This window comes from Paroedura picta, chromosome 6 (genome assembly GCF_049243985.1).
Source record: "Paroedura picta isolate Pp20150507F chromosome 6, Ppicta_v3.0, whole genome shotgun sequence".
NCBI classification, from domain to species: domain Eukaryota; kingdom Metazoa; phylum Chordata; class Lepidosauria; order Squamata; family Gekkonidae; genus Paroedura; species Paroedura picta.
In genome coordinates, this window is record NC_135374.1 from 16972515 (window position 1) to 16999658 (window position 27144).

General features: G+C 44.0%; 1 protein-coding gene across 2 annotated transcripts in view; it reads left to right on the forward strand.

Moving 5' to 3' along the window:
• Positions 1-27144, forward strand: part of DYNC2H1 (dynein cytoplasmic 2 heavy chain 1) — a 184802-nt gene that overhangs the window by 150220 nt on the left and 7438 nt on the right. For both annotated transcript variants that reach the window (XM_077341542.1, XM_077341543.1), the window contains exons 83-87: positions 1866-1982; positions 10669-10878; positions 13707-13796; positions 23509-23618; positions 25495-25576. In XM_077341542.1, the coding sequence (XP_077197657.1) occupies positions 1866-1982; positions 10669-10878; positions 13707-13796; positions 23509-23618; positions 25495-25576 (609 nt within the window). The remainder of the gene's footprint in view (positions 1-1865; positions 1983-10668; positions 10879-13706; positions 13797-23508; positions 23619-25494; positions 25577-27144) is intronic.

Below are 27144 nucleotides of genomic sequence, written 5' to 3' on the forward strand. Positions count from 1 at the left end.
TGAAAACTTTAGAAGAGCTGACCACCTTAAATAACATGTAAATAAAGGGAGGGGAACCCTGTCATTATGGTACATCAATATTAGAGTTACCACTCCAGTTCTATGACCAGGAGGTTCATGTGTTTGAATGCAGTAATCAGCACGCAAATTTTCACTTCTGAGGGGTTTCCGTTTTATTCAACTACTGTGCATTCTGATTTAGAGTTGCAAACTCCAGCTGGCGCCTGGAGTTCTGGAATTACAACTGATTTTCAGAGTTCAGAGATCAGTTCCACTGGAGGAAATGGGTGCTTAGGAGATCATTATATCCTGCAGAGGTCCCTTCCCTCCCCAAACCCCACACTTCCCAAGCAGCATCTCCAAACCCCCCAGGAATTTCCCAATCCAGAGCTGACAATATAAGTATCTGTCTGAATAGCCCAGACTGAATAGCCCAGACTAGCCTGAACTCATCAGAGCATGGAAGCTAAGCAGGATCTACCATGGTTAGTACTTGGGTAGGAGACCACCAAGGATGTCCGGAGTTGGTATGCAATAGTAAACCACCTCTGCTCATCTTTTGCCTTGAAAATCCTGTGATAGGTCACCATGAGTTGTTTGCAACTTGACAGCACTTAATTATTATACTACAGCTAGACTTAAAGTTTGTACTTACATGAGGGAACCTGGAGGATATTTGGGTTTCCATGTTTCCTCTTCCATTTATGTGCAGCTTGACAATTAAACACTTCTACTTCCATGGCAAACTGGAGTTCATCATTACATCCAGTCCGTACATTAGAATTTGATCTCTACCTTTCAAACTAGAATTTCCATATCAAAATTAAACCAAAGTTTAAAATTCTGGTTTAGAAGGGAATAAACCATAGTTTGTGACCCCCCAAATTTTAGTTTGCCACGATTAATGATTGAACTGTGAATGAAGAGAGGAAGAGGAAGAAGGGTGTGGACAAATCCAAGGATTCGTGTGCTGACAAACCATAGTTTGGTTAATGATTAAACCACATGGCTGATGTACAATGAAAATCATGGACATATTCAGTGTGAAGATCTAGCTTACTTAAATAAATCATTACACTAGATTTTTATTATAGCTATAAATTGGATTTACTTCAGCGATCTTTGGTGATAGGAACCCTGCAGGCCTTCCCTGTGTAAGCTTTGGGCTTTTCCAGTTCACCAGTACCTCCATTACTCCCACAAGGTCAGCCCAAGGGAAGCAGAGTGCCTTGCTTTTCTCCAGCTGCCTATTCTGCCAGCTGAACAAATGCTAAAGACATCAATCTATACTTGCTCCTTTGGCTGACCCACAGTACCAATGGGACCTAGGATGTCAATTTCCACCGATTTGCTTCTGATTCACATTGTTCCACAAGGTCCCCTATCTCTTAGGACAGGGGTAGTCAACCTGTGGTCCTCCAGATGTCCATGGACTACAATTCCCATGAACCCCTGCCAGCAAATGCCGGCAGGGGATCATGGGAATTGTAGTCCATGGACATCTGGAGGACCACAGGTCGACTACCCCTGTCTTAGGAGCAGCACTTTGTGGAGATCACTGGGCAGGAGTGGGAAAGGTGAGTAGGAAAGTTCCTTCCACTGATGGAAAATTTGGATACAAACCTTGACATCCAGCAATCATTCATGAGTCAGTCTCACATGCAACTGAGATTTCTGCTGTCCTGTTGACATCGCGAATTGAGGAATGATGACTGTGTGGCGTCTTGAAGGAACTCATAAGTATACAGGACTCTGCAGCCTTAAAATAGTGGATTGTTTTCATAACAAAGACATTTCTGTTTATTTGACTTATCTGTAACCCTGTCTGTGTCAGCATGCTGTCTTATTATCTTTTTATCTTACAGGTAATTTCGCAACTTCGGATTTTGAGCAGGTCTGTAACTGCTGGCTGCAAATTTGACAGAGATATCTGGTCTAATGAGCTTTCTCCAGTTCTCAATCTGTGGAAGAAGCTTAATCAGGTAAGAAGGTCAACAGCTAGAAAAAAAATTGATTTCACATTCAAAATAACAGCCCGGCTTAAATGTGTAAATTTCAGTATGCAGCTTGAAAATGAAGGCTTTCTATAAAAATGTAAATTCGGTGAGATGAAGAAGTTGCTATCTAAATAGGTTTCAAGTATCATTTTAATTTTGTTTCATATCCAAAATATCACTTGCTTATACAATCAACAGCAATTAGCTCAAGGCAAAAGGGTTAAAAAAAAAAAAACAGCGCTGCATGTCAGGTATTTTCCCACCTCCAACCTCCCCCCCCCACCAAAAAAAAAAAAACACTATTTTTCAGTCCATGTGTTGAGACTCCTGGGAAGATGTTACAGTGGTTTTCAACAAATAGTAGACAGGCATAGAAAAGCGCAACCATTTCATGAAACATTTATGAAAGGTGGGAATTAGTGGACCATATTAAGAATGTCTAGAACGAGAGGTCTGGAAGAAGATTAATTTACTGTTCTGCCATCATGACATGATCAGTTAAACCCCTGTTTCTTCTGTGATGTGACTCATACATTCATTAAAATGTGCTTATTAAAATGACTAAATAGTCATTATACGTAGGTAGGGTCTGGAGTTCTTGTGGAATTACAACTGAACTCCAGATCACAGAGATTATTTCCCCTGGGGGAAATCGCAACTTTGCAGGATAAACTCAGTGGTTTCATTCCTGACCCCCTACCCCACCCCAACACCATCCCCAAATCTCCATTAATGTTACAAGCCAGAGTTGGCAGCCTTAATTATAAGTTACTTGGATTTCTTTTTGATAATTCCTGTGTGGTTGCAGTGGAACAGCCTTCATATATAATGTAATTTCTTGGTTCTTTCTTGGAGAATATATAGGAAATAAACATTGGCCTGTATCCTGCTATACCGCTAGGTAGCCTAGAGCAGTGGTCCCCAACCTTTCTGAGGGCATCGGGGCGCGGCCCACAGCCCGCACGGGCCACGCCCACGCATTGCCCGCGCCCGCGCATAGCCCGCGCCCGTGGGCCGCGCCCATGCATCGGGCCGCGCCTGCGGGCCGCGCCCACGCATTGGGCTGCGCCCGCACGGGCGCGGCCGGCCCTGCTTCCCTCTCCCCGCCCTCCCGCAGTAAGAAGCTTCCCGGGCCGCAAACTTGCGTCCTGGGAAGATTTTTTACTGCGGGGGGGGGGGGCGGGGAGAGGGAGGCGCGGCCCGGCGCAATGGCCTTCGCGGCCCGCAGGTTGGGGACCACTGGCCTAGAGTGTGGAGTCATGTAGCCCAACAACCTCTGAATAATTCTAGAAGATTGAAATCTCTGCAGTCATGTAATCCAGAAATCTGTGAATGTTTCTGGCAGGTTGGAATCTGTTAGCTAAAAATTTCTTGACTAGGTGTATAACAATTTGAGCCCTTTACATTGGCAGATAAAGCTTGCCCTACGCAGAATCTATCATGGCTCTGATAAATTCTAGGGATCAATGGGAGAAAGATAGGATTCCTGCCAGTTGATAACTTAATTCTTGCAGAGTGTGTAATGTGAAGCGTGGGTTGTATGTTGGGCCTTCTGGGTAAGTGATCACCAGAAACCATGCCTCAAGGTAAAGATAGATGGCGCATCTCCTGAGTCTCACATGAGACATAACCACTAAGACGCAATTGGTGTCACAAGCCCAAAAGGCAAAACCAGGTGCTCATACTTGATGGTGTCATGGACAAACTTAAGGTATTTCTTGAATGCCTCATGGATTACTATGTGAAGGTATTTGTCCTTGAGGTCAAGTGCAGCAGATCCGTAGCCCCTTTTGTAGCAAAGGCAGCACTTCCTGAAGGGTTAACATCTGTAATCTTTAACCATGCATCAAAAAATCTGGACAACTGGTCCAAAAAGAAAGTTTCCTGTGCTAGAAGAAGAAGAGTTGGTTCTTATATGCCGCTTTTCTCTACCCGAAGGAGGCTCAAAGCAGCTTACATTCACCTTCCCTTTCCTCTCCCCACAACAAGACACCCTGTGGGGTGGGTGAGGCTGAGAGAGCCCTGATATCACTGCTTGGTCAGAACAGTTTTATCAGTGCCGTGGCAAGCCGAAGGCCACCCAGCTGGCTGCATGTGGGGGAGTGCAGAATCGAACCCGGCATGCCAGATTAGAAGTCCGCACTCCTAACCACTACACCAAACTGCTAGTCAGGACAATGTTGAATCCCTAAGTTGTTTATCCCTTGGGGAGTGAGAGGTATGCTCCCCCCCCCTCATTGTTTGGGTTGCCTTCTTTTATGAGCATGTTAGGAGATGAAGGCCTGTAAAATTGCTGAGAGTCCGGAAAGGCCTGATACCTATAATTAGAATAACAGTCGGGTCTGGTTGACTGAAACCTCTGAGAATGCCTTGGGAAGTATCTTTGTTTAAAAGGCAGAGTGGGGGCTAGGATAATTCCCAACAATTTAGCTGTTATTTTTTAGGACAATATCCAAAATGTCATATAAGATAGCCTTCTTGGAAGCAGTCACTTTTGCCAGGAGGGTGGGGGAACTAAGTGCACTGAGTTGGGATCCACCCTTTACCAAAATCCACACAAATAAAGTAATCCCGGCCAAGATTTCTTACCAAAGGTCATTTCTCACTTTCACTTAAATCAGTATGTCATCCTCCCAGTGTTTTTCCTTTCCCCCAACTTCTACCTCCAAGCAAACACTGCACACTCTAGAAGAGCACTTCTCTTTTATTTGAAAATGTACAGAGGATTTTAGGAAGGATAGGAATTTATTAATGTGTTATAGTGGTACAAATAAAGAAACGGCAGCATCCTCTCAGACTTTGTCTAGGTGGGTGATGTGAGCAATCAAAGCAGCATACAGCAAGGCTGGCATACCTTAGGTCAGGGGTAGTCAAACTGCGGCCCTCCAGATGTCCATGGACTACAATTCCCAGAAGCCCCTGCTGGCAGGGGCTCCTGGGAATTGTAGTCCATGGACATCTGGAGGGCTGCTGTTTGACTACCCCTGCCTTACGTGTTGCCTTGAGGGCCCACTCCATGAGGGCCGAAGCATTGTTGGTAGAGTTTCTGTCCAGGATATCTTAAGAAGATGTCTGGAAGGCAGCTAGCTGATCGACGTCCTCCACATTTGCCCAGCATTACTCCTTGAAAAATAGAGCCTCTTGTGGCGCAGAGTGGTAAGGCAGCAGACATGCAGTCTGAAAGCTCTGTGCATGAGGCTGGGAGTTCAATCCCAGCAGCTGGCTCAAGGTTGACTCAGCCTTCCATCCTTCCAAAGTCGGTAAAATGAGTACCCAGCTTGCTGGGGGGTAAACGGTAATGACTGGGGAAGGCACTGGCAAACCACCCCGTATTGAGTCTGCCATGAAAACACTGGAAGGCGTCACCCCAAGGGTCAGACATGACCCGGTGCTTGCACAGGGGATACCTTTACTCCTTGAATGTGGACTCCAGAATGAGGAAGCTGTGGGACAGATGACCTTTCGATGAGCAACCCACACTTGCCTCCGGGATAAATGGGTTTACTAATCTCCCATGTGGGACTGCACAGAAGCCACAACAATGAAAATGGGATTGAATTTATTTTTTAAAAAAATCCAATGGTAGAAGTTGGTTTATAAGCATTTGCAGTTTTGTCTTACAAATATCTCTAATTTGGGCTAGATCCTAAATGTGCCGAGTGAATTGTTAAGGCTGTTTTCTGTGGGCTTCTGCGTGATTGGGCCATTGACGAAAGAATGAATGTGTCATTTGACAGAAACACGTGTATCAAATATTGCGAAGCTACGATCATATATCTTTGTTTTATTTTCACCTGTCATTCAAAGACCTCTGCTTTTCCGTTTCTATTTTGTGTATGTTTAATCTAAGCTTTGCAAAAACACCCAAAGGGTGCCTGACCAAGTTCCAGAGAATCAGCCATCACTAAGCTAGCCCAGAGGGCATATCTCAGGGAAGAACAGAAGCCTTGGGAGCAAAGACTCTGTGCAGACCCAGAGGTTACCCAAGCAAAGGATGGGGCAGATCCCTGGAGCCACTTAAGCTGGGATTTATATCTAGAGCCTTGAGGAAAAACAGATTTGTTTAGTTGTTCCATGGAAAAGATCTCCTTTATCAAACCTAAGAACTGAAACTAAAAAAAAAAATTACCTCTTTGGGAACAGCCTCTGTTCATAAACAGAAAATATTTCACTGAGCAAGGCAAGATTTAGATCTTTCTTGTTGCAGTGCATAAAACCTTCTAACCAGTCAGTTTTGAGGCATGCCTGAATAATTATGAATCAGTTGCTGCAGGTGTTTTTAAATCGAGGTGATTATCTGTGAGCACATTTCTTTCTGATGGTCATTCAGAATTAATTCAGAATTAAAGATTGCTCACTGATCAGAACCAAGCCAATTCTTGTTACAGGCTGTCTGTCAGGATACTTTGTTCCTGTTTTATCCGTTTTCTTGGTTAAACATGGTTATTTCCATGTTCAGTTCAAGGATCTGGGTTTTTATTGTGGCTTGATGTTTTACACTATGAATATAAGTCACTTTGAGTCATGAGAAAAGGCAGGATATAAATCTTTTAGTAAACAAGCAAATTATTTAAGGAGCATAAATGCATTGAATGGGAGAACTGCTTCTGCCACTTCCATCAATAGCTCTTTTCCTCGTCTCTGACTTCACGCAAAAGTTTCAGGAAATTCAGAATCCGTCAGAAGCTCATAACAAAATCAGAGAAAAGGTCCTGTCATGTTTCTGTCTTTCAGGCACAAACTGTATTGAGAGCAGACTGAATTTGGATGCATATTAAGTGTCTCCGAAGGCTGTACACATCAGAGAACTTGGCAGGCTGCACAGTTGACATCAGCCACCAATATCAGATGGCTGTCCCTGGCCACCAGATTTGTGGACCTCCTCTGTCTTTGTGGCCTGCAAACTAGTTGGAAGCACATCACACTAATTATCTGAATATGTATCCAAGCACAACTTACGGAGAGGTAGTTAGAAACAAGGGAAGTTTAATACATTGCAAGTAGGGTTGGGCGCTTCGGCATCCGAAGCGGCTGCTTGCGCCCGAAGCAGGGGGAAGAGGGGAGGTGCGACCATCAATGCACCGGTCGGCGCCCGCACCTCTCCCCCCCCCCCGCAACACAGCGCTGGCTGCTTCTGGCACGAGCGGCCGCTTAAGCGCCCAGCCCTACTTGCAAGGCTGCAGAACATTCTAGCAGAGAATCAGTATGGGTATTACAGAGTCGATCCCCATGTATTAATTCCAGGACTCACCATTAAAAGTTAAAGCATGGCCACTGGAGCTTGGTTAGAGCTTTAGTTACCCCATGTTGAACTGGCATCAGCCTTGTGACCTTTCTTATCCGGCCATAGCAACTGTCCCACATGGGTTTGGGCGTGGCATATAGTTTCCTTGATTCCACTAGGGAAAACCACTGGCACGGATTGAGTGAGAAAGCTCATTGTATAAATGCAGGCTGAAGAAAGAAATCGTGATTCTCAAAGTGACACAGTTTTCCCAGATATGTTGTTTTTTGTGGGGTTTTTTTGGTCTTGACAGAGGTGAATGAAAAGCTACTAATAAATTAAAAGCATGAAAAGCTATGTAAATCAGTTTTTAGTAACCAGGGCATTTTGTGAAGCAGCTTCTAAGTTTGAAATGACAGATGATGAAGAAGGGGTTATCACTGCTGAACCTGACAGTAAATGTGGTAACTCCGTTCTGCTTACTGAATTAATATTAAAAACAAGCCAGTCTCTTGGCTCAAGCTCATGAAATTTAATTGAGTACACTCAGATGCATGCAGCCGGAATTAGCCTATGGTGAAATAATTTGGCATTTTGATCTGTTAGCCTTGTTTCCCTGAAATAAGAGAGATAAAATATTTTTCCAATAGATTTCATTAATACATATCCTTTAATATCATTCCCTTTCTCAGTTACAGGCTTCTTTTTTGAATGAGCCACAGAATAGAAAATCTTTAACGATTTCAATTTCTTCATTGTGAATCTCAAAATTGTGTAATTCGCTAGTAGTCATTACATTAGTCTTTTTGATGTTCAGCTGTAATCCTTCTTAGGCACTTTCTAGTTTTTTAGTATTATTTATTTCTTTGAAATTGTAACCCACTCTCTCCATCTAGGTGAACTCAGGGCGTGTACATAGTAATACAATTGAGTCACATTATGACCGTTTTAAGAAAATTTAAATTATAGACAGAAGTCTAAAAGCCAGAACTCTATTCTCTTCTATAAACAGATCCCTTGTGTAAAGAATTTTATTCTAATTTCTTTTTCATTATCTGTATGATTTTGCTACTTGATTTTGGAAGAAATCAGTATCCTGAGACAATTATGTTACAAGTAATTTTCTGCTGATAGTTTTAAGTTGAGCAATTTGCAGAGTTGTGAGGAACATTGATTGTTGAAGAGGATACACTAATTAGCTGGATTAAACGACAGATTCAGATGTTTTCCCAAAATACATATTTCAGATTCCTCCATTATAATTCTCCTATTGCAGACTATTTAAATGTTAGTTTCTCTTGTCTTTTTGATTTGTATTAAGTTTAACCCATCAGCATAACTCTAAGGATAGTTTTGCACATTATGTACATATAAACCTGAGTTTGACACCAAATGTACAGTAAACAGGGTCCAGATAAGTGTACATAGATTACTTCTAAATTCACTCCTGCCTAATTTGTCCTTTGGTTGTGGTGGAAAACACAGCTGGAAAATGTAACATATTCTGTGACCCTAAGTAAAATTTACCAAATTTCAGATCTAAGGATCCCACAAAGTTAATATTCCATGCTGTAATAGATTTTACATTTAGATATTCATGTTAAATGTTTGCCCCAATTACAAATTAGATTGGGAGCTAGTAAATGTCTGAAGACAACTACTCAGCTAAGACTCAGTAGAAGGAACCATTTAAGACACTGACATCCATCATATATGTGTCCTTGGGAAATCCCCATCTTCTCATAGGATTGCCAAGTCTACTGGTCCGAGTGGGGGTCCTCTGCTTTCAGGACACACTTTGTTCCCCACCCCAAATCTCCCCCCCATTCACTCAAACCCAGAAAAATGTTGCAACATGCTGACATTACCCAGAAGTGACATCAGCATATCAGGGTCTTCGGGGGGGGGGGCACTCTGTTTTTTGAGCAAAATTTTATGGTTTGAAGCAAATTATACCATAGAGTTTTTCCCAGAGGTCAGAGCGTCGCCCCCCCTTGACATTTCCAATATGCCAGTGCCACTTTTGGGTGACGTCAGCAGATCATGGCACTCCTCCCCACTCCCAGAACGCTCTTTCCCATTCCCTGACGGCAGCATCAAAGGACCTGGCAACTTTATCTTCCCAGCATTTTTTAAGCTCTGATTTGAATCAGGCTATGGTATGTATGTGTGTCAATCATTCTCCCAAACATTGTTATTTAGTTTTCTAAAAAAAATCATTCCCTCATCCCCATTATAGAATCATAGAACCATGGAAGGGGCCATACAGGCCATCTAGTCCAACCCCCTGCTCTACCCAGGATCAGCCCTAAGCATCCTAAAGCATGCAAGAAATGTGTGTATCCAACCTTTGCTTGAAGACTGCCAGTGAGGGGAAGCTCACCACCTCCTTAGGCAGCCTATTATTAGTCCTGGAAGGTAGAGAAAGGTAGGCACTGTCTCTTTACCTATCCATTCTTGTTTCTATGGCTAGCAAGGAGCCCAACAGAAGCACATAGGGGAAAGTGTTAGATCCCTCTTGCTCATCATAATCTCCCACATTGAAGCCCTGAGCCTGTACAATTCAGTTTCCACTAGAGTAATGAATAATAGAGTCCTGCACTGTACCAGTTCTGCTTTGCTCACCTAATTATGAATCTTTTAGACACTTCATTTCACAAATGTTAGAAGTATGTAGATTGGTTCCCTTTCTTCCTGGAGGCAGTGAATAGTCATTCCAGTAGACCCCAGGGTAAGTGAGTTGTCCAGGTTCAGTGAATCTTTGAGTTGCAAAGGGCTTCAGACATTACCAGCCTAAGAATGAAGGAGGAAGGGAAATGGGCTGCTTTCTCCTTGTTCCTGTATCAGGCATATGACAAGTGAGTCTAGTAAATGCTAACTTTATCTTGATCTTGTTATCAGAAAATACCCATCAACCAAAGTGATTGGCATAGTACAGAAACTAGATAATGATGTGAATTGATTGGGCTGCTACGGTCAAGGGGAGGGGAATTAAGAAAATACAATATTTTCATTTGAAACCCCAATATATAGCACTGTGTTTAAATTACAAACGCAACAGCAGAATTTGCAACTGCAAGTGGATAAGCATTACTATGTGTGAATATGTAGTGCAGGGGTAGTCAAACTGCGGCCCTCCAGATGTCCATGGACTACAATTCCCATGAGCCCCTGCCAGCATTTGCTGGCAGGGGCTCATGGGAACTGTAGTCCATGGACATCTGGAAGGCCACAGTTTGACTACCCCCGATGTAGTGAATTTCTCTTTTGCCTCCTTCCGTGACATCCATCAAATATAGTTTTAAAATCAGAAGATACTCTAGAATCAGAAAACCTTAAAAAGACCCGATATGTGAACCTCTGCATTGTTTCTTTTTTTAAGAAAAGAAATGTTTTATGGCTCCCTGCTTTAGTGCATTAACGGAATGGCTTGTCTTTTTCTTTTAGAATTCCAGTCTGATTCATCAAAAGGTGTCTCCCCCTACCGAACGGCAAGGATCCCCCATTCTTTCGTTCATAATTCTTGAACAGTTCAATGCCATCCGCTTGGTGCAGAATGTCCATCAGTCCCTTGCCGCTCTCAGCAAAGTCATCCGAGGTACTTCGCTGCTGAGTTCAGAAGTACAACAATTAGCAAGTGCTTTATTAAATCAAAAGGTAAGGCTTTATTAGAAGAGCCTCTTGTGGCACAGAGTGGTAAGGCAGCCGTCTGAAAGCTTTGCCCATGGGGCTGGGAGTTCAATCCCAGCAGCCGGCTCAAGGTCGACTCAGCCTTCCATCCTTCCGAGGTCGGTAAAATGAGTACCCAGCTTGCTGGGGGGTAAAACGGTAATGACTGGGGAAGGCACTGGCAAACCACCCCGTATTGAGTCTGCCATGAAAACGCTGGAGGGCGTCACCCCAAGGGTCAGACATGACTCGGTGCTTGCACAGGAGATACCTTTACCTTTAAGGCTTTATTTCAAATTCTTGGTGGAAATGATAACAGTGCATTTTTATTATGTGAATTATAGTGATCCTGAACCAAACTTAGACAGTGAACATATGTCATCACTTTAAATTTAAAAAAATATATTTGAAACTACAAGAGATAGGTTTAAAACCCTGGCATGTCACCGTGGTTGTCCGAATGGTTTGTGATATTTGAAATTAAAATATATACATAAAAGCTGTATTGTCTGATACTCACAGGGAATGGGAGCTGACAATTATCAGATGCTAGTGAATACAGGGTTTTGTTTTCATGTTTGCTGATGCAGAAATGAAGGCAAAACATGAACGTTTTTGCAGACTAGGGCAAGAAAAGGGGAAAGGGACAAGAGAGAGCATTAACATGCACTGATTGGGAGAATATAGGCCACAGATTTATTGAATACAGCCACAGGAGCATTGGCACAGCATAGGAACAGATCCAGCATCAGGCAATCCACCTGTTGCCCAATATAATTCCACCCTTCCAGCCTGCCTGCTGTGGGGCTTGGTGGGGGCATAAAGTGGCAACCCAAGATCCCACATGGATAAAAGGTGCTGCATGGTTTCCTTGCCACCTGATAGCAAGAGCCTGCAGACAAACCCCAAGCTGACCCAGTTGCTGAATGGTCAAGACCAGGGGTAGTCAACCTGTGGTCCTCCAGATGTTCATGGACTACAATTCCCCTGAGCCCCTGCCAGCGTTATCTGGAGGACATCACATCTGGAGGACCACAGGTTGACGACCCCTGGTCAAGACCCCTCAAGGTAGTCCCTGAAAAGGCAGACACAGGCTCGTAGGAACAGCCTTACCACCAACAGCTTCTCAGTTCTCAAGATGCATGTAAACCACGGCAAAACCTTCAAGAAGGAATCCAGAGGTGGTCCTGTTTCAGTAACTGGCCAGAAGAGGGACAAGGGCACTGCGGCAAATGAGGATGCAGGCTGGCATAGGGGAGGGAGTTCAAACACTGTGGTGGCAGAGGTACCTGACCCCCCTCCTTTCCAGTTCCCAGAGTTGGCACTTGAAAGGGCTTCGATGCATTGCCAACACAAGACAGCCCGGGTAAGGGCATAGACTGCAGTACTTGCAAAAGCCCTGCCTCGTTGCTTGTCCTTGGCAGGAGCTTCAGCAGACAGTAAAGGAGCAGCTTGGCAGCAGTTAGGTTGCAAGTCCAGAGGGAGAGTTCTCTTGCGTAGCAAACCATCTCATCAGTGGTTCAACTGCTTCCCAGTTGGTCCAGCCACACACTTCTCATTCCAGATCTATAGTCGCCTTCACTGCAGACGGCCGTGCCTATAAAAGGGCCTGTCTCATTGCTTGTCCTTGCTGGGAACTTCACCCCAGAATGAAAGAGCAAATTGATGACTATTTAGGCAGTAGGCTTTCCTCTCACCTCCCTGTCGTGGCAGGTATGTCTGGGAAGGGTCGTTTGCCCCCAGATATACCGCTAGCCGTAACGGATGCCAGGAAGCAGAGTTGTCCAAATGGCAAAGTGTCAGACAACACAGCTTTTCCTGTATGCGAACATCTCACAGAGTCACCAAGGTATAGACATTCTTGCCGTCTGTCTCCCTTTGAGCAGTTTTGGGACTTGGCGGTGCAGATTTTCATTCCTTTCTTGGTAAGAAGAAAGGCGCTTCAAACAGTATAAAGCCTCAGCTCTCAGAGCGGATGAATCTGGATGCAAGTAATGAGGTTGCTTTAATCGGGGTTAGAGATGTAGAATTTCCAGACACGTTGAAGGGGTTTTTTGCTGGGGGAAAAAAAGGAAATTTGGAGGGAAATCATCATATCAAGCCAAAATTATTTTGCTGCGTTCATAATATAAAAATGCATTGTTTATAGCATACGTCTTGGGGGGGGGGTGTTTGCCATCCAATGAAAGCTGATTTATGGTGGCCCCAGAGGGTTTTCAAGGCCAGCGGTGTTCCAGAGGAGGTTGGCCATTGTCTGCCTCCATGTCACGACCTTGAGATTCCTTGGAAGTCTCCCATCCAAATACTAGCCGGGGTTGACCCTGATTAGGTTCTAAGAGCTCATGAGATTGGGCTAGCCTGGGCTACCCAGGTCAGATTAGTACTATAAGCCTGAACTCTGGAAGCACACCACACCTGTTCGGTTGTGCTGTCAAGAAGTGCAATAGCAGGGCGGGGCAGAGGATAAACTCATCACCCCTTGGATTGTGGTAGACAAGTCAATCAGGCAGCACCTCTAAACAGCAATGCAGGTACAGTGTGCAAGACATCCAGCTCCTTTTAACAGGAGAAACTCTTTTTGTTCTTGGTAACCCCTGGGAATAAAAGGATGGTGTTGCTAGGCAAAGACATAGGGCTGCTGCATGGTTTCTCAGTGTCCCCAGGACCAGCCTAAAGGAGCAGGGGAGCTTGCAAGTCTGTGCCTTCACAGTATATGTGCCTTTTGAAAAAGTCCCATGTAATTTTCTTAAACATTTTACAGAGGATGACAGTAGTGATGGGGTGAACCTGTGTTCAGTTACTATTTTTTCTTTCAGTGCCCCCTCACTTGGCAAAGCAAGTGGGAAGGTCCAGAAGACCCTTTACAATATCTCAGAGCCGTTGTGGCACGAACCCTCGCCATCCAGGTACATTTTTGCACTTCGCTAAGAATTAGCATTTGGACCAGGAGTAGTCAAACTGCGGCCCTCCAGATGTCCATGGACTACAATTCCCAGAAGCCCCTGCCAGCGAATGCTGGCAGGGGCTTCTGGGAATTGTAGTCCATGGACATCTGGAGGGCCGCAGTTTGCCTACCCCTGATTTGGACAATACGCATTTTATGTATGTTTACATCCCACTTTTCTTTGAAAGAAAACCCCCAGGCTGGCCACTGACACAAGGAAGATATAGTGTGACGGGGCTTAGCAGGCATTCTTGTGTCTCCTTGTCTTCCGGTGCCAGCCACAGGCAACTGGAGTGTTGACAGTTTCGTCACTTTATACAAACCCAAACTTCTGTGCTGTGAGTGTCGTGACCCATTATTGATTGTTTGACAATTTTCCCATGATAATAATGGTTTCCCTCCTATAACGATGCATTTCTATCACTGGCGCTGTAAGAATGTTAGCTTTCACGGAGTGCTGTTTTCCGGAGAATTCCAAACGTCTTGCGTGCATTCTCTTGGTAATCTTTACAAAAACGTGGCACACTAGGCAGGCATTATCCCCAGAAGAAAATATGTTCTAGAAAAGGTGTGTAAGGTTTTTTAAAATAACCAGATAACACTTACAGCGCATTCCAAAGGAGCTGATTATATTCTGTCTATTTTTCAGAAGCAGAGCTTCACGCAGATACAAAGATTTATCCATAGAACATGACAAATACTGTGGTCAAAAGTTTATTATTACTGCCACCAGCTTAGAAATTCATTCCCTTAATAGACTCCCTAGAATTCTCTGTAGCTGAGGCGTATTGTATTAGAAAGTTTTATAATAAAGAGTATTTTAATTTAATTCCTCCATGTAGAATAGCTTTACCCTTGGGAACAAACACTAAGATGAGGAATGCACCAGCAAATTAACATTTCAGCCTTTCCATATTGCCATGGATTATTAGATACATTAGGCCACTTCACAGGCATGAAATTTCATTAAACTTTGCAAAAACTGTGACAATAGGGTTTTGTGTGTACTAATTCGAGTCTCCATTTTGGTAGAGTTGTTTTAGTTTATGCTATCAGGAATGGCTCATGCTTATTATTTGTTCTTTCACTGGGGTCCAGAATCTAGGGCCATTCCGCACCCGATTTAAAAAGTGAGTGTCTTAGCATTTGCAAACGCCATATTTTGGGCATTTTGCACAATCCAATGTTATAGCAGCAAACCGGCAGCTACATCCTTCATTTTAAAGCACTTTCAGCGGAATCCACAAAACTGGATTCCCCCTGCCATGTAGCGCTAGCAGGATGAAAGCAGCCAGCAAGACACTCACACAAGACACATACATTATCAAACTGGCCAAAGTAGCGAGATCTCCAGCTCCACTGCCCACCCTCGAGCCCACCTTCCTCTCTCTTAACCTGGAATGGGGCTTTCTTTTTTTAAAAACTGCCTGGAGCAACTAATAGACACACAATCGCCCAGGCAGAGCACAAAATAAACTTTTCCCCACCAGTTTGCCCATATAATATGCCTCTTCCCCACCCAAAAAACAAAACAAATTACCCCAAAAAGATTTTAAACCTTCAAGGTTCCAGATTGCAAGAGGGATTGCAATGAAAGGAGGCCTATGCTTCCATGAATAAACGCATATGCGTTTAAACAAATAAGTCTAATTTTTTAAAAAAAATAGCGGGCATCGTGGGCCCTTTAAAAGAGCGAGAAAGGTGATTGGCCGCCTGTTTTGATTGACAGGCGGAAGAGAGGAACGTGTCTAGCTTGTTCCCCCTTTTCCGCCATTTCAAGCAGGTGTGCAAAACGACAGGAAGCACTAGACAACAGTAGAGGAATCAGCAGGTGAGGATTTCTGGGAGGTACATTTTTTTTAGTGTTACGTCATTGGGCTGGTGTAAGGCTTTTTTTTTTCTGTGCGGAATGGCCCCTAGTCTTCACTTACAAAAATAGTATCTGCTGGTTGGATCACCCAGCAAGCTTCCATGGCAGAGAACAGTTTCCCATTCTGCCATGGAAATTTGCTGTATGACCTCGCACTAGTCATGTGCTCTCAGCCTAACTACCAAGGTGGTTGCGATTCTGTACTGGAACCACCACATCATGCTGACTGATACCTGGTTTATGTCATTGTCGTCGTCATCATCATTATTATCATCATCATTGGGACAGTTCAGGGCAGTATACATCATAGTTAAATAGATGATGCAAAAATAGAGTTTATACAAAAAATTAATCACATTAAAATTTCAACATTGTGTATTTCTGACAGGGGTTCTGGAAAGCCCATCATTAGGTTATCACTCTGGTCACACTACTCCTTACTGCACCACAAGGACTTTGGGTTCCCCCCTCAATTAAAAAAAAAACCCTTTGCACTGTAAAGCCATGTTACAAAGAGTGTGAGGAATATTGCTGACCCAACACCATCAGTACAAGCGCTTGGGTTGGGGTTAAATCTCTTCTTGGTATCAATGTCAGGGACTGGCTATATAAATTTGTGCTTTCTAATATCAACTTCCTAGCTAAGCTCTTTGAATGTATGAAAACATAAATTACCAAATAATTGTTTCTGACTTCAATGAAGATCGAATATGATTGTCTGCCATTTTAGCCTCTTAGCCTTTGATTGAATGCAAGTGCTTGCCTGTAACTTTCTTAAAAGAGTTGAGTTACGTATTTATTTGAAGTTGCAACTAAAATGAATTTATTAAACACAAATTGCAAAATAACTCCATGACATTTGGATAAGTGAACAATTTGCAAACTCTCATCCTTCTAATGGGAATGAGATGATGGCTGTATGAAAAACTGTTATTAAATCATCAGAAGCATGCAGCATTGGCCAGTACATTGCTAATGAATGTAGAAAGAAGAATGGAGCTCAGTCTTAATTGTCCGGGATGAGCATTCATAATTTGTGTTGTGACATATTTAAAGGTCACCTGATTAAATGGCTGCAGTTGGGAGAAAGGGCAGAGTGGTGTGTTTTGACACTGTGACAGAAAAAAACAAATTACAGTGTATTTAGTGGTATTATAGTTCAGCAGCTTCTCCAAGTATGATTCAGTGCCGGGAGATCAGCAATATTTTGCAGAAGAGAAATGTATGTATGATGAAGCTTCTTGGCTTGTTGGGCCTGCCCATGTTAGAAATGGTCATCTGTTGGGCCAGCCTGTGTGAGAAATGGAACAAGAGATGTAACCAGAGCCTTCAGGACAAGGCTTCTTGATAACAGCAGCTGAAAATGTTCTGCCTGGCATCAGATTAGGAGATGTTTAAGTACAAGAGACCGGCTGCATGGGATGGGTACCAATTTTGCCTCCATCAATGAAGCCTGTATCTCTTGGCTGAAGGGGTCGACAAGCTGAAAGCCTGGAGGCAGTGAGATAATTACTTACAAACCACAGAAAGAGGGAGGTAAGAAACAACTGGAGGGCTTTTCAGCAGAGTTTTTGGTCTTTTAAATAGACTACAGATTGATGTGGAAAGCTATAAGAAAAGGCAGAATTTAAGTGTTTGTCCGTTAACTTCACATGAAAAATATGGAACGCAAGAGAGAGAGTTGCCCAAATAGCCCAGTTTAGTCCAGGCTTGTAAGAGCTGGGAAGCAGGGTCAGCCACTGTTAGTACTTAGGGGTGTGAGAGATCATCAAAGAAGACTTGGGTTGCCATGCACAGAAAAACAAAGGGAAATCACCTCCGCCCATCTCTTGCCTTGAATGCCCTGCAGATGGAGTTGCCATGAGTTGATTGTGTCTCAGTGGGACATTATTGAATCAAAGGTAGTTTGCACTTAATCATTTCCCATTTCTCGATCTAGAGTTCATACATCTGACCACAGAATTTTATTCTCTCTCCATTAATAAGGACTTTGATATCTTTCATAATGACAAGGTGGTTCTTCAGCCTAATCCTGCATTCTTCTCTCAAGTTAATTTGGTGTTTCCTACAGGAGAGGAAATTGTCTTGCCTTCCTTCTTTGCCAATGCTTCTCACCAATAGGACCGAGAGTAGCCTTCTATAAACATTAAATGGGCACACAACCTGGGTATATCTCCAGAACAAAGCCTACTAGAACATCTGAGTCTAGAACCCTTAATGATGACTCCTTGGGGGTACAAATTGAGGGACACATAGTTAATGCGTAGCAGGCTTGGCATGTGGAATCTCTAATGGGCTTGTGCGTTTCAGCTGAAGCGAGAGTTTGAGCCCGAAGCAACCAGCGTCGCGGTGTGGGGGACACAGGGCGGTGCCAGTGGTGGTGCATGACCTTGCGCCTGCATGTGTGCACTGCGGCGCTGGCTGCTTTGGGCTCAAACGGCTGCTTTGGCGGCTGAAGCACACAAGCCTAATCTCTAAAGGGCATTGCTGCCCAGCTTTTCTCTATCAGAAGGAGTCTCAAAGCGGCTTACAGTCACCTTCCCTTTCCTCTCCCCACTACAGACACCCTGTGAGGGAGGTGAGGCTGAGAGAGCCCTGAGATTACTGAAGAAGAAGAGTTGGTTCTTATATGCTGCTTTTCTCTACCCGAAGGAGTCTCAGAGCGGCTTACATTCGCCTTCCCTTTCCCCACAACAGACACCCTGTGAGCTGGGTGAGGCTGAGAGAGCCCTGAGATTACTGAAGAAGAAGAGTTGGTTCTTATATGCCATTTTTCTCTATGGAAATCCTCTTGTGTGTGTAAGGTGGGAGGGATCATCAAAGCTTAATAACACTTTCTGCAGCCATGGAAGATGGTACTCCTAACAGGCTGCCTCAATCTAGAACAGTGGTTCCCAAACTTATCTGGCCTACCGCCCCCTTTCCAGAAAAAAATATTACTCAGCGCCCCCTGGAAATTAATTTTTTTTAATTGTAATAGTTATTCATCACCCCCAAATGCATCTGTGGCCCATCGCCGCCCCCTGGATCGCTGCAGCTCCCACCAGGGGGCGGTAGCGCCCACTTTGGGAATCACTGATCTAGAACCACCAAGAGTGGAAATGAACAGAAAATAGATTTCCCTTCTTAGTTTTGCATCACTACTTTGCATAAGCATGGCTCTGCTCATCTGTGCCCTGACCTGAGTAACCCAGGCACGGCTGATCTCATCAGATCTCGGAAGACAAGCAGGGTCAGCTCTGGCTAGTATTTCTATTGGAGACCGCCAAGGAAAACTAGGGCCATGGCAAGCCACTTCCGAACGTCTCTTATATGACCACCTTTCACAGGATCTCCTGGTTACGTTATTTTATTTATTTATTACTTATATTTATCGACCACACCTCCAGGCATAGCCGGTTCATGGTAGTTTACATCCATTTAAAACCCCACAGAAAACAATACCCAGCTAAATTTTAAAAAGTCCCAAGTGGCAGAAAAGCGCTATTTACATGATACTCCTTGGTATCCCCCCCCTGCCCCTCCCTTGCACAACTGTCGGCTCTCCAAGCAATCAATGCTGCTCTCTTCAGTTACCTGTTTAGGCCGATTCCCTCCTCCTCTTAATTTCAGCAACACTTTCCTTTTTCCTCCCCCATATTCCGTGCTAACAGCCATCAGTGCTTCTTTCAATATCCGATCCTCTCACCTTGTTCTGAATGAGTGAATATCCCAAAACAAATTAATTCACAATTTCAGATTGCTTTATTTTTTACTATTTCATTATTCCCCCTGATGCATGTCGAATGAATGAATGAATGAATGAATGAATGAATGAATGAATGAATGAATGAATGAATATCTTACGTGTCGAGTTTACTTCCCATGTTTTAAAGAACAATATTTATGTATTTATATGTGCTTGGGAGGCTTTTGGTTGATGGGCATCCTAGTGATCACGCGCATTGTGCTGCACTGCTGGGGACTGTTCCTCAGCACACTGTGAGTTTGGATTGCATTTACGAAAGCGCTGTATCCCCACAGTCGTTTTATTTCACATCAGAGCTCCCGATTAAACAGCTACAAACACATATTTTGTTTGTAGTCAGCATAATTCATCACCTTTCACGTTCCATGCCTAATATTAGTACATGTTCTTCTCTTGTCATATGTCTAGTCGTCCCATATATATTATTCAATAACGTTATTAACTTGTACAGTTTGAAGTGTATGAAATAATGTATAAGTCATAGCTGTCAGACTTACTCAGAAGCATGGTAAATATTGTTGCACATAATGCGGGGTTAGTGTGAGAAGATGCTAAGGATGTAGCTGAATATCTCACTCTACATTTCAGCATGGGAAGCCATTCCCATGCACATTTTCCTACCATTTTTTGTTTCCATGCATCACATTTGACTCATTAATGTTACACAACTGTCAGTGTCAGTGTTGCATATGTTATGCAGAAGTGATATAAAAATTGTCATAGAACTGAACAAGGAACAGCAGTGGTGAAACCGGGCAAAAAAATCCTCATTAAAACATACAAAAAAGTGACATATTAGTACATTCATAGCGGAGATGAATAAGTGAAGTCATTATATAGAGAAATAATATATAATTATAGGTCATTATGGCCTATACAAGTAAGTCTAGGTGACCACTGTAAATTTGTACGGTATCCCTCAGTTCTTTAGTGCTGGTTATGTAGAATAAATAACTTTCATAAAACCAGATATTTTTGTTCTGCTGTAAACCAAGAGTTGTCTTTTTTTTGTTTGGGTTGCATTCACAATGTCATAGGTAAAGGTATCCCCTGTGCAAGCACCGGGTCATGTCTGACCCTTGGGGTGATGCCCTCTAGCGTTTTCTTGGCAGACTCAATACTAGTTTGCCATTCCCTTCCCCAGTCATTACCGTTTACCCCCCAGCAAGCTGGGTCCTCATTTTACCGACCTCGGAAGGATGGAAGGCTGAGTCAACCTTGAGCCGGCTGCTGGGATCGAACTCCCAGCCTAATGGACAGACAGCTTCAGGTGGCATTTCTGCTGCTTACCACTCTGTGCCACAAGATGCTCTTTCACAGTGTCATAACCCATATGCAAAGGAGCCAATTGATTTGTTGATTTGTCAATATTCTCTCGAGTCTCTTCTGATATAAGACATTTAAAATCACTGCAGAAAAGTGAAACGAGATTCTTTTTAGTGCTCTGAATTCAGTTAAAACACAAATGTAAGTTCTCTAAAGACAAGCCATCAAAGGCAAAATTTAGTACCTGTGTAAAAAAAAAAAAAAGTATCCAGAATATTCCAATTTTAGCAACCCATTTTCCAAATACTTTTAAGAAATCTTAAGTGCTGCAAGGTGTACACTTTAAAAATAGCTTTAATTTTGTATCCTCTTAAAAAAAAATGATTTTCATTATGCTGAGATTTCATGGGGCTTGCCTCTGGGTTTGGGATAATCTTCAGGCACCAATCTTCACGTTTGGAAATTTTGGCACTTGAAACTCCTTCTGTTAAAAAACATAGCAGTTGGGTGCCTATTCCCTCCCCACCTGGAATCATCATCAGTGCAGACGGAGTGAGGGAGAGGCAGGAAGTGTGTCCTGCCTCCAGCTGTTCCACAATTCTTCATCCTTTAAAAGTTTAAAGGGCCGTTATTTTCAGTGGGAAGTCTGAACCCTGGAGGCCATCTCAACCATCATGGAAAATAATAGCCCATTAAAGTTGAGAGGACAGATGTGCAGCTAAACAGCTGGGGAGTGCTTCAAATAATGGGTAATAAACTGGGCTTCTAGACACTGAAGGCAAAGTCTACTACACATTTTTCAGTAGGGTGGCTTCCAAATATGGCGGCCAAATTAAAGGCCCACTTAGACTATCTCTCAGATGTCCAAGAATGCATCTGCCCGTTAAATTTTAAAGACCCATTATTTTCCATGGCCGGAGGTCAGAAACCTGGTTTCCTGTTGAAAATGGTAGCCCTTTGAAATGTAAAGGGATCGTGGAACAGCTCAGAGCTTTGCTGTGCTGCTTCTCCCTCTCTCCTTGCTCCTACTGCCTCCACAGTAGATTCCAGAAATTCTAGGTGATAAGCAATAATTAATTTTGGACATTCTGGATGTCCCTGAATCAACACTAAACAATTAATTTCAGGTTTAATTTCACCTTGGGAATACCTGAATGAACATCGCTAGTTCTTTCCTTTAATTTCACAGCTTGTACCTCCTTTTGTTTCTGGTGGGTAACCATATTGGTCAGATGCAACAGAGCAAAGTTTGATTCCAGTGACACCTTGAAGACCAACAAAGTTTCATTCTGGGTACAAGCTTTCGTGCACATGTACACTTCTTTGGTGCGAACAAAAGCTTAGACCCAGAATTAAACTTTTGTAGGTTGTAAAAGAGCTTCTTGTGGCACAGAGTGGTAAGGCAGCGACATGCAGTCTGAAGCTCTGCCCATGAGGCTGGGAGTTCGATCCCAGCACCTGGCTCAAGGTCGACTCAGCCTTCCATCCTTCCGAGGTTGGTAAATTGAGTACCCAGCTTGCTGGGGGGTAAACGGTAATGACTGGGGAAGGCACTGGCAAACCACCCCGTATTGAGTCTGCCATGAAAACGCTAGAGGGCATCACCCCAAGGGTCAGACATGACTCGGTGCTTGCACAGGGGATACCTTTACCTTTAGGTTGTAAAAGTGTCACTGAACTCAGACTTTGCTCTGTTTATATTAATATCAGTGAAGTGGGATTCAACATTACCTCCAACCTCTACACTGGATCATATTGCTCTGGTTGAATCTTGATCGAGTGTGGGCCAAAGAGTACTTTGCTATCTCAGATTTCCTGGATAATATCAATCTTGTCTTGGCAAGATTAAACTTGAACATATCTTCAGGAGCTGTCATAAAAATAAATTTTCACCCACCACATTGTGAACTACGCTAATCCCTGTGGAATCCCTGAGCCTTCGGGGAGGGCGGTATATAAATCTAAATAAATAAATCTAAATAAATAAATAAATAAATCTTGTCATGCTTTTGAAAACTAAAGTGTCTTACCTGCTAATTTACCATTCATCTCCCTCCCTCCAAAAATGGGGAAAATATTTCCAGTGTGGTGTAATGCTTAAGAGTGCAGACTTCTAATCCGGGTTTGATTATGCGTTCCCCCACATGCAACCAGCTGGGTAACCTTGGGCTTGCCACGGCACTGATAAAGCTGTTCTTATCAAGCAGTGATATCAGGGCTCTCTCAGCCTCATCCACCTCGCAGGGTTTCTGTTGGGCAAAGAGGAAAGGGAAGGTGATTGTAAGCCGCTTTGAGACTCCTTCAGATAGAGAAAAGTGGCATATAAGAACCAACTCTTCTTCTTCAGTAATATCAGGGCTCTCTCAGCCTCACCTCCCTCACAGGGTGTCTGTTGTAGGGAGAGGAAAGGGAAGGCGACTGTAAGCTGCTTTGAGCCTCCTTCGGGTAGAGAAAAGCAGAATATAAGAACCAACTCTTCTTCAGTAATATCAGGGCTCTCTCAGCCTCACCTCCCTCATAGGGTGTCTGTTGTGGGGAGAGAAAAGGCAAGGCGACTGTAAGCCGCTTTGAGCCTCCTTTGGGTAGAGAAAAGTGACATATAAGAACCTTCTTCCTCAAAGACAGCACTTAATATGCCAAGCCACACATTCATCATTTACCTCCAAGGCCTCAAACACAATTGCACAATAATTGACATTGATATTCATGGGCCCCAGATATGTAGTGAATTTGCAACAAATAAAGCAGGTGGTTTTCCCAGCTGATGAACAATGCTTTTGTCTTTTACAGAACTGGGTTACGAAAGCAGAAAACCAGACCTTGCTCTCAGATATCCTTGACCTCTCAGAACTGTTCCATCCAGACACATTTCTAAATGCCTTGCGACAGGAGACTGCAAGGTAGGTGAAACAAAGCCACTGTCGGGTATACCTCGTACAGCCATTGTCTTATTTTTACTTAATTGCTTCACTTTCTTTGTCTAGGATAGACTAATCAGATCAGAAACCAGTCCGACAGGGTTGTACAACTGAGCTTATAACTTATCAAGCCAAATACAGTTGACCAGCAATGTTTCCACTGCTTCCTCAGGACAAAAAATTAAAAAAACGAAATCAAGGTCATAAATAAAGGCATTTGGTTGAGGTCGACCTGAATTTAATCACCCTCCATTGGCCCCTGAGCCTCCCCTTCCATGAAAACCACAACCGATGTCCATCCCACGGGGCCTTCAACGTGTTACTGTTAAATGGAGGCCCATCACCATTTTTTATGTAATTTGGGGAAGTAAAACTTTTATCAAAAAGATGGCAGGGAAAAGGAATACATTTTTTTCTTTTAGAAGAAGAAGAGTTGGTTCTTATATGCCGCTTTTCTCTACCCGAAGGAGGCTCAAAGTGGCTTACAATCACCTTCCCTTTCCTCTCCTCACAACAGACACCCTGTGAGGTGGGTGAGGCTGAGAGAGCCCTGATATCACTGCTCGGTCAGAACAGTTTCATCAGTCCTGTGGTGAGCCCAAGGTCACCCAGCTGGTTGCATGTGGGGGAGCGTGGAATCAAACCCAGCTTGCCAGATGAGAAGTCCACACTCCTAACCACTACACTAAGCTGGTTATTGCCAGCATCAAATAGCATAAAAAGTTCTCTTTTGCATCTCTCTCTCTCTCTCTCTCTCTCTCTCTCTCTCTCTCTTTGTGTGTGTGTGTGTGTGTGTGTATACATATATGCATATATACATATATATATATGTAAAGGTAAAGGTATCCCCTGTGCAAGCACCGGGTCATGTCTGACCCTTGGGGTGACGCCCTCTAGCGTTTTCATGGCAGACTCAATACGGGGTGGTTTGCCAGTGCCTTCCCCAGTCATTACCGTTTTACCCCCCAGCAAGCTGGGTCCTCATTTTACCGACCTCGGAAGGATGGAAGGCTGAGTCGACCTTGAGCCGGCTGCTGGGATCAAACTCCCAGCCTCATGGGCAAAGCTTTCAGGCGGCTGCCTTACCACTCTGTGCCACAAGAGGCTCATATATATATATGTATATATATATATATATGCAGAGAGAGAGAGAGAGAGAGAGAGAGAGAAACCTTGAGTATTGCAACTCAAAGCTAAGCGGTAGACTGGCTGGACTGATAGGGCGGGAAACAGCAAATTGCAAGGAATAAAACTGAACTGGCCGAAAATCCATGCTGGGATTTAACTTGAGAACAATTGGTCAGCCAGTCTGCCAGACTCTGGTTAACAAAAAGGTCATCCACAATAAATTAAAGTGGAAGCCCTTTTACGCCTATGGTTTCAGTTCTCCTTCCCAGTAACAATAGCAACAGCTCTGATGCAATTTAGGTCAATTCCCACCTTCTCCCATTGTGGTTACAGGCCTGACATTTCCAGCAATTAGAGGCAGAACAGTAAGGAGAGAGACGGGATGAGGTGACTTCCACGGGGGAATTGTACTGGAGTGTAAGAGAAGTTCATTTTTTTTTTGTGAAGAAATATTCTCTTGTATAGAGACATGAAAATGAGAAACTCGGGTCAAAAGGTCTTCTCCTGGAAGGTACACATTCAAAGAACATTGGGTAGCTTTTTGTACCGTAGTCTCACAGAAATAATAATGTTTGCCTAGGAAAAAAAATTGATTTAAAGCAAACTGCATATTTCTCTATATCTTTAAAAAAAAATACTCCCATTATCGCTACATTCTGTAGAGTTTAACAATTCTTTCATTTTGCTAGTTGTTACACAACATTTAGACTTCCCTTTTTCTTTCTTCTAGGGTGATGAGCTGCTCAGTAGACAGTTTAAAATTTACAGCATCATGGAAAGGTCAAATTCGAGAAGCAAAGCTCCAGGCTCAGGTAGTGTGTGCGTTCAGATCTGTGCCTCAGTGAAATTGTGTGTTTGTGAAGCCACTTATATATAAAGCAGGGACTGGTTTAAATAAGTTTTCGGTTGGACCCTGTTGTGTGAGCCTATTGTGGGTAATGACCCATTATGTACGGCAGCTGCTACGCCGGGCGGCCACCATGTTGTTGCGGTGGGGCAGGATGCCCCGCTGTTCCCCACGTACGCACGGGGGCGGGCTCCCTGGTGTAGCGTGCGCCCGTACGCCCTGATGGGGCTGGAAAGCCCGGGATGCTACCCTCACTGGCAGTAGTTGGGGGGGAGTGAGGAGGGGCAGGGCCCCCACTGCATGCTATGGCCAGGCCAGGGGGGCACCCCTGCCGTCTCAGCAGAGCTCGAAGGGGCATGCAGTGTCCCTACAGGGACACTGTAGGTCGGGGCTGGGCAGGCCGAAAGGTCCGGTGCTGGTGATTATGCACAGCACCGGCCCGCCCTAGCCCCTGCCGGCACCCACAGTATCCCGAGACCGTGCAGGTTCCCGTGTTCCGAAAACGCGGGCCTTCCATGGCCCTGGGCCGGGCTATGCCCACACTGGCGGCGGTGGGTTGCATAATCGGGGATTTTCCCTGATGCCCTGCTGCCGCCAGCGTGGGCATTTCAGCCCATGCATAATGGGTCATAGATGGGTATCATATTTTACCCTATCGCTTTCATTCTTTGGCAACCAAAAACAAGTTTACGTAAGAAAATGTCTTGTACTACTTTCGGGGGGAAACACTGTGGTGTCCAAGGGAAAGGAACTTTAAAGCTGAGCGGAAACTATGGATCTCTCATCAGAATCTTCTCTCATCAATCGAGGCAAACTGTTTTTCTAACTTGGTCCTGGTGTTTGTTAAACCAAAATGGCAGAGATATTTGAAAGGAAAGCTGTGTTTGATGGCTGTAGCAGCCTGTCAGTCGCCACCCTCTTGAAGAGAGAGAGAGAGAAGCCTTCTTTGATCATGCTCTGCAAGGACTGTGTGACCGCCGTTGGGGTAACGTTGCATGAGTAACAAGAAGAGACTTGAATCTGAAGAAATGGGATTGCGAGAAAGGCACCAGCGATAGGAGCAAAGCAACCCGTCGCGTCTTAGACCATTTACGCACTGGAGGTTTCATGCCGGGCTGCAGATTGGAGTTTTAGTCATGGCAGGTTGCCCCAGTTCTTCCTACACCCACATGGGGGAGCATTTGACCTGGTGCATCTCATCCGCCCTCGATCTGTGCTCCTGACGGGGGTGGGGCAGTGAAGTTCCCAGTGCATAAACGGTCTTACTGAAGGCCAGGCCCTGAAGTTTCTCAACCTGCGGTGAAAATTGTCCCAATTACGAAGCCACTTTTCCTGCCAATCAGACTTGCAGTATTATTTCACACACTTAATTTTAAAGGTCATCCGATAAACTTTGGGGTCATCTCCAGAAGACCACGTGATGTGCAGATGCCCTTTTAGTCATTCTGAAACCCATGTTTGGCCTAGAGGGAATGGATGATTAGCTCAGCGGAGAACCTCAAGGCATGATTAGAGTAGAGATCCTTCCTGCTA